Genomic DNA, 10,737 nt, shown 5'->3' on the forward strand with positions numbered 1-10,737 from the left:
ATCCTAGTTCTCTCCTCCTGTCTGAATGATCTCTGGCAAGCCATTTAACATCCACCCCATCTTCAATTTCTACTTCTCTGTAACATGGAAATGATAATTCCAATTTAAGGATCAGAGATCCGTGCTTGTAAAGGGCCTGGTAATGTTCCTGGCACATAGTAAGTGCTCAATAAATTAGTCGGCATGACAGTGGACTGAGAGAATCCCAGGCTTTGGAGTCAGGAAGACCTCAGTTACCAATTGCAGGACTTTGAGCAAATCATTGTGTCCCAAATTTGGGGCTACTCATGTGTGAAACGGGAATGGTAATGCCTGCCCAGACTACCTCGAGGAGCAGTTAGAAGGTTCCTATGAGTTCATGAGCCCAGAACCTGTTATAGGAGGTAAGGGCTTGATCCCTATGTGTTAGGAGCCAAGCCATACAACAGGTTGACTGGAAGACCATCAAAAAGCTCTTCTGAGTGCCACCTAACCTTCTCCCATCAGATGGCAACCCTAATTGAAGTCTTCTCTGAAGGGTATCAGTAATAAATACACTATTGTGCTTTTTGTCAATGAGACTTAATGAGAAGACCCATGTTTACTGGGCCTATTGTGTTCAGGGCACTGTACCCAATGCCTGTGCATGTTATCACACTGAATCTTCTCATGACCATCTCACTTGACCCATGTATCCTACTGTCTACTGGATATTTGTCCAGTACCACAAATCTAAAACGGAACTTATGATAATAATTGTAGCTAGTCATCACCAAGTATTTACTATGTGCCTGCCACTGTGTGCTAACAGCTTTGATGTTCTCTTTCACAGTAGATGGCACCCCCCCCCCAACCTTTGCCCAAACCAGAAACCTAGGAGTCAGCCTTGCCTCTTCCTCAGTTCCCAGATGCCCATCAATCCCAAGCCCTGCCAATTCTACCTCTTAAGTCTTTTGACTCTCCAAACTCTTACTGTCAGTACTTGGTCCAAGCCACCATCACCCAACAGTTAGACCACTGCAAAAGCCTCCTCACTGCTCTTCCTCCAGGACTGTTTTCTCTGGAATCCACTATCCACAACCAGAATGATCATTCTGAAACACAAACCTCATGATGACTTTCCTGTTTAATAAGCCTTTAGAGGCCCCCATTATCTTTAAGATAAAGTCCAAAATCTGTATCCTAGCTTCAAAGGCCTTTTGTGATCTAGCTTATCACTACATCCTCTTCCCTCATCATAGCCTCACATCCTCCTTCCCAGCTCTACTCAATTAATTTCAGTTCCCCAAAGACCCCAGGGTCCATCTCTAACCTCCAGGACTTTGCACGTGCTGTTCCCTCTACCTGAAACATTCTTACCCTTTTGTCTTTTGCGTGGTTAACTGCATTTCATTCTTCATGCATTAGCCAGGTTAGTTTCTCCTGCCATCTACATTCTTCTGTAATCTATTGATCTTAGTTCTCCTGCACTATATTGTAACTGCTTAGTTGCCTTCCATGCTCACCTCTGTAGAACAGAGATGATGTCTAATTGGCTCATGTCTGTATCCCCAAGCTTGGGGAAACAGGGCTAGCACATGATATCCAGTTAATAAATATTTGGTGAATAAAAGAACAATTGTCTCTGTTTCACAGATTAGCAGCCTAGGACAAGAGAAGGTAAGTAATTTTCTCCGCCGGCATTAGAACCCAGGTGGACAAGAATCCAAGGTCTGTCATCTCAGTACCCCACAGAGCTTAGTCACACACTGCCCAGGAGCCCAGAAGAGAAAATGTAGGGAACATCCACAAGGAAGGGGGTTTTGCCGCACTGGAAGATGCTCTTCATCAGGGTTCAATTCAGAGCCATTTGCTGTCAGGAAACCTGTGTTTAAGTCTCCCCCTAACCAAGCATGTGCTGTCTGGGCCTCAGTTTTCCCATATGTGAGTTGGGGAGCTGGAGCAGGTGATGTCCAAGGCGGGCATGTCTCAGGACCTCCTAGCCTGCCTCACACTGGTTGGAGAGTCAACTCTTCAACCACCCCCTTTTTAAATTTCTCCTAGATCTGCACATTCCAGAACATTTCACCAACCATCTACCTTCCATACCTTTACCCACACCAGCTCTTCTACTAGTTGAAAGGAATTTATATCAGAGTACTACTTTCAACTCCCCAGCCCAACCCAGCCCCCAAATCTACAGAGCCAGGAGGTGCTCATCCTCATCTCTCCTCTCAGGTTTTATTGACTGATGGAAACTACATCTTTGTCAGCCACCAGTTCCACAGGGACAGTGCTGGGGACAGGGAACCTGAGATGATGCCAGATATCAGCCTGAGTGCAAAAACAGAGTTCCAGAAGGTGACCCAAGAAGGAGAAGAGAGAGGAATACAGGAACAGATGTTGTGGGGGAGGAGAAGATAAAGAAGTTTTTCCTGCCTCCTACAACTCCCAGAGTTCAATAACAACGCAGGCCTCAGCCCCTGAGGCTTCTGGACTCCTGCCCAAGAACAGGGAATCAGCTCGTGATCTCCAAACCCAGCCCAGCCCTTGCTGGTTGCCAGGTGCTTATCTCAGTCAGTCCAGACTCCAGCCCAACCCAGGAAGGAAGCACACCAGAGGAGAGAGGAGGAGTATTAGAGGTGGCCCCTGTGATTAGGGCAGATGTAAATGCTGCAGCAAACTGGGCAGAGGCTTTGCATAATGTCATGGCAGCAGATGCTATTGCTAGAGTTTGCTGGGGGCCCAGTAGAGGATGGGGTTGCGAGGACCCATTCCCAGCAGCTAGGGAAGAGGGGTAATGTTTGTGCTATTTGTGTGTGTTGGGAGAGGCAGCCTCACTCTTGAGCCACAGCCTGGGGGTGGAAGGTCACTGCTGAGGCCACAGCCCTTGAAGCCTGTGGCAGCATTCCAAGCTTGGAATTTGGGCGCTGTTGGCCTGGTGAAGGGTGGGGACCTCTCTGAGGGGCCAGATCAGAGGTAATGGTTCTAATCCTTGAACCCCCAAACCTCCACAGTCCTGATAAAGAGAAGAGGAAGTCTCACCTCTTCTTCTCAGGCCAGAGCTCAGATGTCAGGTGGGAGCCTGGGAGCCTGAGGGCCCAAGGGAAGGAGCATGCAGGAGGCCAACTCAGGGAGAGGGTCTGGTCCCACTATGCTGAGGCAAGGAGGCCAGGGCCTGAGGAAGCTCAATGATTCAGCTCCCACCAGGAAAATGGGTGTGGGGAATGTCCCATTCCCTGACTATATCCCCACAAAGTAGGCTATTCCATGAAACTCCATTGCATAGTTCTCAGTTGGGGGAAGACGAGGTCCCCAAGCCTGCCCCTGTCTGTCTCCCCAAAATATGGCTTTGGAAAGGAGTCCCCAAGAATCAAGAGGGCCCTCTGGATGGGCAGGCCCACCCCTCACAAGGAAGAGATCTTGACAGTCTCAGGGAGGAGGCAAGGGGTACCCAGGCTGGAGTTCCTAAGGTTGCTGCTGGCCCCACCACCACCACCACCACCAGGAGAAGAAGGTTGGCTCTCATCTGGAGTGTTGGCAGGAGGGGTAGGGATACTGATGATGGCAGCCACGAAGTCCCGACTGTCGCAGTTCAAGTCAATGCTGTCATGGGGCTTGGCATTGAGGCTTGAGCGGCTGTGGATAATAAGGGTGGGAAGATGGAAGGTTCTTAAAAAGTCATGTTAATACTGGCCACAGCAATCATGACATTTATTGAGCATCTACGAGATCCCTGGCACTGTGGTAAATGGTTCCCCTGTACCCCCAATTATGGTAGTGCAGAGCAAGGGCTCTGAAGTCAGGCAATCCTGGGTTTGAATCCTGCTCCCACTTTTACCACTCAAAACATCTCTTTTCTCTCATCAGAAGCATGGGAATAACAAATTAAGTCCTCACTTAACATCGTCAATAGGTTCTATGACTTTAAGTGAAATGATGTGCAACAAAAAAAATTTTACCACAGGCTAATTGATAAAAACAAGAGTTAAGTTCCTAGGCACCTCATCAATGTTCTAACAAAATGACATTGGGAATATTACTTGGCTGTAAAAAAAAAAAAAAGGAATTCTTACCATTTGAGACAGCATAGATGGACCTAGAGGGTATTATGCTAAGTGAAATAAATCAGTCAGAGAAAGACAAATACCATATGATGTTCACTTATATGTGGAATCTAAAGAATAATGTAAATGAACAAACAAAACAGAAACAGACTCATAGATACAGAGACCAGACTGTTGGTTGCCAGAAGGGAAGGACTGGATGAAAAGGTAAAGGGATTGGGAAGTACAGATTGGTAGTTACACAATAGTCATGGGGATGTGAAGTACAGCACAGGAAATATACTCAATAATCTTGTAATAACTATGTGTGGTGACAGGCATGTACTGCAAATATCAGGGGAGCACTTTGTAAAGTATATGATTGTCTAACCACTATGCTGTACACCTGAAACTACTACAAAATAATATTGAATGTAAACTTTAGGTTAAAAGAACAAAAAGGAAAACACAAAACAACATTGAACAAAATAATGTTGTCGAAGAACCTGCTGTATTTCCTACCTCACAGTGTTCATGTGGAGATTAAATGAGATAATAAATGATGCAAAGTGCTCAGAATAGTACCTGAAACATAATGAGCATGCACACACACACACACAAGATGTTACCTGTTATGATTGCTCCTTACAATGTCTAAATCCTCATAATAGTCTACAGTAAGTGCTACATAATCTGGTCCTTGTTCCTTTTTTATTTTACCTCCTACCACTCTCCCCCTCACTTACACCACTTTACTCACCGTAGTTCCTGGCAGTGTCTCTTGTTAGAGACACACAGACCCATTCCTGCCTCAGGATATTTGCAAAGGTTGTTTACTCTGCCTGGAAATCTCTTCCTCTAGATATCTACATGGCTCACTCCCTCACGTCCTTCAGGTCTTGGCTCAGATGTCACCTCAGCAAAGCCTTCCCTGACCAAATAATTAAAATTACATCACACCCTATTCTACACTCTCTATCCCCATCCCTGATTTATTTTTCTCTTTGGCACTTAACACTCTACATCATCTGTATAATTGTTTGTTTATTAACAGTCGCATCCCACTAGAATATAAGTTCCAGAAGGTTAGGGATTTCTGCTTGTTCTATTCACTGCCTAAAGTAAATTCCTAAACTCCTAAAGTCAACTCCAAAGTGGCTAAAATTGTGCCTAGCATATAGTAGGTGCTCAATAAATGGTTGTTGAAAGAACAAATGAAGAACAAGAAGCTCCAGACAAGATAAGCTCAAGATTCCAGCATGGAGGAATTTAGGTTTGAGCTTGACCTGCTAGGCCTGGGGTCGTGAAATCTCAGACCCTCTGGTCCAAGCTCTGAGCTTCTTCAGGTGTAGCCAACTGGTGGGGGTTACTTACCTCTGAGAGGCAGGACTCCTCCGCAGCCCTGCCAGAGTGTCCAACTCCTGCATGCTGCCACGGCTTACCGAGGCAGTGGAGTTGGCAAGGCGAATGGCACGGCGCTTTGCCCTGCGGGGGCAGCAAGAGGATAGCAGGCTTCCAGGACCTACAGGCTGGGAGGACACAGAGGTGCTGCGGCTGGTACAGCCACCCAGTGAGACGGCACCCAGGGCTTCATTGAAGGTTAACTCGTCTGTGAACTCATGACACTGTGGGAAAAAGGGAGGCACGGTCACAAGGCACCACACAGGTTGTCCCCACTGCCAGGCCTTTGCTTAGGCCTTCCTTTCTGCAAATCACTCTCTCTTCCCTTCCCTTGCCCATCCTTCAAGGCTCAGCTCTATCAGGCCTCTTCCAGGAAGCCCTGCATGATTTCCACAACTAGTAGTGACCCTCCAATCCCAGGGGGAGAGCTGGCTTGGTGGCAGAGATCCCCTTCATTCTGCTATGCCACTTCTCTTTAGGCCTCACCGTTGTCTTCTCTAGACAATGCAGCAAGTGGTGATGTTGTTGTTCAAAAGCAGAACGGTTCCTGACACACACTGCCTGTTCCTCCCCACTGCCATTGTCCTGGAGGGGATGGAGCAGAGAAATGAGGTCAGCACCTTCCTCCTCCCATCACTGCTCACACCCAACCCCAGTCTGAGACCTACCCACCTCAAGGCCCCCGTTCTGCTTGTACTGCAGGAAGGCGTTGGTGGTACCACTCTTTGCCAACCGGATCCTTGCTGAACGCACCTTCTACAGAGAGGAGAGAAAGAGTCAGGTGTGTAAACACAACAAGTGACTGACTGGCTTGGGGTCAGGGGGAATAGGAGATACTCAGATGGAAGGCACAGCTACCTGCTGTGCTCGGCGCTTGTCAGCACGCTGGTTCTGGTGGTAGATGCGGCTGAAGTTGGAAACAATGACTGGCACAGGCAGGGCAATGACCAAGACACCACTGAGTGAGCAGATGGATCCGAAAATCTTGCCAGCAATGGTGCTGGGCACCATGTCTCCATATCTGGGGCCAGAGGAGGTGAGCCAAGGTCAAGAAAAGTATCTACCCACTCCTCAGTCCCCCGCTTCATCCCATCCAACCCAACTCACTCTGAGACCATGGCCAGGCACTTGAACTCTCTGAGCCTCAGTTTCTTGCTCTACAAAATGTGAGGGATGACCTTTTGGGCCACTAGTGGGGGTCAAATGAGAAATGAGCTCTCAGCCCCTACTATCTGTTGTCTCCATCTAAACTGAGCTGTGCACTGGGCCTCTGACCCAGCTGGAAATCTATCAATACCTATCATAGGGGAGAAGGAAGAAATCACAGACAGTGAACATAGTCTTCTGGGGAGTGAGTTCTACCACCAAAGACCAGCTGAGGGGCTCTGAGTCCTGGCAGCAGTGCTCTGTTGGTTTTGTTTGCATCTGTTTTACCTTCTCTATGTAGGACCCCTTCCTATTCCCCCAGAGGAAACCTTGAAACAGTCCTCATATGAAAAAATGGGGGGGGGGCTTAAAATTGCCCCCTTCCTTTCTCCATGCCACCCCTCCTCCCATGGAGATAGAGCAGAGCCAATCTTGCCACCTTGTTTCACAGAGGGGGTAAAAGCCAAAGTCAGGGAGTTGCCATAACTGACTTGCTCAAGATCACATAGCATACTTTTATCCTAACCACAGGACCAATCAGATCCCCTCCACAAAAGTGCAGCCTCTGCAGCCTTACGCCTCTAGGCCTTTGTTCAAACTATGCCCACCCAGCCCCGTGGCTCTTCTGTATTTCTTTATTTTGTTCATGTCTTTATTTTTTTAGACTTATTTAAAAGTTTCTCCAACTTGGCCATTTCTGGCTCTGTAATGTGTCATCTCAGACTGTGTTCTTAACTAGAAGACATGAGCAGCTGCCCAGCCTCCAAAGGTTATTGTGAAGACTGAATAGGGTAAAAGGCATCAAATTATCCTATTCCAATCCATTCTCAAGGCTCAGTGTTCATTTGTCAATGTAATCCTGAACTTCCAACCAGAATTAATTTCTACTCCTTAGAAACCTCAAATGAATTTTTCTGTACTTCTATTAAAGCACTGAGTGAGCCCAATTCATCCACTCGACAGATACTGAGCAGCAACTGTATACCTAATCCCGGTGATGGAAATAAGAAAAGGCTCACAGTCTCTGCCCTAGACAGTGTCTTTAAGAGCAACATGAGTTTGGTGGTCCATTTGATGTTTTTATCCCAACCATTTCCTCTCCAGGACTGGCAGTCAAAAAAATCATGCTAAAACTACCTTGGTCTGGGGAGCCACAGGGGTAGTGCCCCGCAGAGCAGATGATTCTGGAGGGTTGAGAGCTGTGGGTGCTCAAGATGGAAAAAGGAGTGGTAGAAAAGCAATACCTATTTATCTTGCATGAGAAACTTCCAGAGAACTTTCACAACTGTCAGAACTGTCCAACTGTCACTGAAGCTCCTATAAAGGGATCATCATTTGTCATTTTACAGAGGAGAAAACAGGCCCAGAGACCACAAGGCCAACAGGAAGAGTACAGCTAAGACAATGCTTGAACCCAAGTCTCTTGATGTGGAAAATCAAGGCATTGTCAAAGCTGGATGGAATTTGAAGATTAGTCCAAGTTCTTCAGTTTTTACAGATGAGCAAACTGAAGCTGAAATAGAGAGAGATTATTTACCTAACCTTCTTTTACAAAAGTGGTGAATGTAATTGCCTGATAGGGCAGTTCCTAATATAGGGTCTGCACTCACCCAAGTGTGGTCATGGTGACAATGGTATACCAGAAGGCTGCGGGGATGCTAGTAAAGTTGGTCTTGTTTGTGCCCTTCTCAGCATAAAACATGACAGTGGCAAAGATGATGATGGCCATGGTAAGGGAAAAGAGGAGAAAGCCCAGCTCAGAGGCGCAGCTCTTGAGTGTGTAGCCCAGAATTCGCAAGCCCTGTGAGTGCCGGGAGAACTTGAAGATGCGGAACACCCGGAACACACGAAGGGTGACAAAGGCGCCAGAGACATCCTCGTTCTTGGGCACAAAGAGCCCGATGTAGTATGGCAGGATGGCCACCACATCAATGAGGCTCATTACACTCCGCAGGAAGCGGCAGCGGCTGGGGGCAGCAAACAGCCGCAGGAGATATTCACCCGTGAATATGAGCACACAGGCCGTGTCCATGCAGAAAAAGGCCAGTGGGAAGCGTTCGCCACAGGGCTGCTCCCTCGAAGGCCGTCGCGCGGGGCTGCGGCACGGGATGGTCTCGACCACGTTGGCGATGACTGACACGGCGATGAAAAAGCCGGTCACGTAGTAGAAGACGAGGGCTGCAGTGCTCGTATGTGGGTTCTCGAAGGCCCGCCAAAGCCTCTGGCGAAGGGAGCTGCCAGCCCGCAAGGCTGGCCCGTCCGCGGCCTGCTCAGCTTCCTCATCTTCCGCCAGGCGCTCTGCATTCTCCTTCTTGCGGTCCCGGTACTCTTCCAGGCAGCAGTCACCAACAAGCTCAGGTACCAGGCCATAAAAGGCCAGTTCTTCATCGAAGGCCTGGATGCACTCCTGCCGCGGGCAGTGCAGACGGCCAGTGCGGTAGAAGTTCAGCACATGTCGGAACATGTCCGGGTCGCGATCGAAGAAGTACTCGCCAGAATCAGCATTGTAGAAGAATTCCTTCTCTGAACTGCCCAGTAGGGTGTCTGGGTAGCGGTCCAGTGTGTTCTTCCAGGTCTCAAAGCGCCTTCCGCTCACGTTCACCACCAGAACCTCATCTCCTCGACATGCCTTCACCCCTGGTGCTGGGGGCAGCGGCTGCTGGGCCAGGGGCAGCCAGCCCACTGCAGCAGCCCGTGCAAAAGGCAGCCACGTGGCCACGCCTGCCGCCATCTTGCCGCTTACCCCAGGCCCTCCGAGACTTGGGGGCGGTGGCCTTTAGGAGAATGTGGCTGTCTCCAGGATGATGGGGGCTTGGAGGGGACCTGGGGCACTCGCACAAGGAAACTGGGGATGTCTAGAGATGCCAAGAGGAACCTGGAGGAGGAACTAGAGACAGGGGCAGGAGCTTGGGGGCCATTTACAGGGTCTGGGAGGGACCTGGGGGATATCTTGAGGGACTGAAAAGGGGGTAGGGGATATGGAAAGGAGCAGAGAAGGGGTGTCTAGAGGGGATAGAGAAGGACCTGAGGGAGCATTTAGAGAGACTGATATGGATCTACATGTGCCTGAGAGATGTCTGGGAGTATCTAGTGGGAGCAAGAAACACTAGGGAGCTGTCCACATTCTCAGGAGTTCTGAGGAAAGGAAGAAGGGACTAGAACTACTTATCGGAGTTGGAGAGAGGATTGGGGCATCCAGAAGGGTAGAAATGGGACCAGAAGGGTAGAGGTATTTGAAAGAGGCTGAAAGTGTCTGGACAAGGGTTTTAGCGGGGGGAATGAGAAAGGTGAGGAAGGTGGTCCACACTCTGAAGACCTCTGGGGAAAGATAAGGATGTTGGAGACCCTTCTTGAACCTAGGAAAAGGGTTAATACATCTAATGATGGTCTACAGAGCCAAGAGGTTGTAAAGAGGCTAAGAGGTGTCTTGGGAGTGCCTAGAGCTGCCAAGAATAGCCTGGGGGATGTCTACATTTTAAAGTACTTCTGGAGAATGAAGGAGAGGTGGGGTCCCTAGTGCGTCTAGAGAAAGGAGTGGGGTATCTGATATAGTACATAAGGGGTTAGGTTATTTTTTCAGAGGCTAAGAGGTGTCAGGGAGAGAGGGGTACCTAAGGGTTTGAGAAAGTGTGCTCTATCCTCATAAGAGTTCCAGGGACAGAAAAGGGGCTTGGGGAATCCTGTGGGACTGGAGCTCAATTGGAAGGAAGTTACACACAGACCCAGAGCACCCAGAGGATCGAAAAAGACTAAGAGGAAGAGGGGGTGTTCCCCAAAATGGTTCAGAGGTCGGAGTGGGATGTTGTAAGGGAGTTGGGTGTGTCTCCAGGAAGCGGAGCTGCTGGGCCTTGCAGGAGGCTCAGGAGGGAGGCCAAGATAAGACTGCATCCCACTCTTGGGGGCTGGTCTGGGAAACCACACCCCAGGGGGCTGATGGTGTTCGCTGGGCAGCAGCAGTAGCAGCAGCAGCAGTTGGAGGAAGAAGAGGAGAAGCAGCCACAGCCAGGCCAGGGAGTGAAGGCAGCATAGACAGGGGAGGGGGCTGGGTCCCTGGAAGGACGAGGTCCAGCAGGACCCCCCGGGGACTGTCCCAGGATGGGCAAGGGCGTGCGGACTGGACCAGGGAAGGGCAAGGACGCTGTTGGTGGCCCCCTCCCACTCCCCACAGGGCCAACCTCACCTGTGT

General features: G+C 49.3%; 1 protein-coding gene across 1 annotated transcript; it reads right to left on the reverse strand.

Annotated features, from left to right (window-relative positions):
• Positions 1-2,202: 2,202 nt before the first annotated feature.
• On the reverse strand, positions 2,203-9,489 carry KCND1 (potassium voltage-gated channel subfamily D member 1). Its single transcript, XM_045860559.1, has 6 exons — positions 8,162-9,489; positions 6,264-6,426; positions 6,078-6,161; positions 5,892-5,990; positions 5,379-5,629; positions 2,203-3,597 (listed from the first exon to the last, which is right to left on the reverse strand). Exons 1-6 carry the CDS (start codon positions 9,280-9,282, stop codon positions 3,366-3,368), a joined length of 1,950 nt encoding a protein of 649 aa, XP_045716515.1. The 5' UTR covers positions 9,283-9,489; the 3' UTR covers positions 2,203-3,365.
• Between the last annotated feature and the right edge of the window lie 1,248 nt (positions 9,490-10,737).

This window comes from Phyllostomus hastatus, unplaced genomic scaffold (genome assembly GCF_019186645.2).
Source record: "Phyllostomus hastatus isolate PE091 unplaced genomic scaffold, TTU_PhHast_1.1 phas_scaffold_200, whole genome shotgun sequence".
In the NCBI taxonomy this organism is placed as follows: domain Eukaryota; kingdom Metazoa; phylum Chordata; class Mammalia; order Chiroptera; family Phyllostomidae; genus Phyllostomus; species Phyllostomus hastatus.

What these genes read in the sequence shown, in the direction of transcription:
- KCND1 (XM_045860559.1), bottom strand. Translation starts at nt 9,282, where the DNA reads ATGGCGGCAGGCGTGGCCACGTGGCTGCCTTTTGCACGGGCTGCTGCA. An exon ending in ATTGTCTAGAGAAGACAACG is followed by an intron (nt 5,630 to 5,891) that starts GTGAGGCCTAAA and finishes TTTTTCCCACAG; the next exon opens with TGTCATGAGTTCACAGACGA. An exon ending in AGGAGTCCTGCCTCTCAGAG is followed by an intron (nt 3,598 to 5,378) that starts GTAAGTAACCCC and finishes TATTATCCACAG; the next exon opens with CCGCTCAAGCCTCAATGCCA.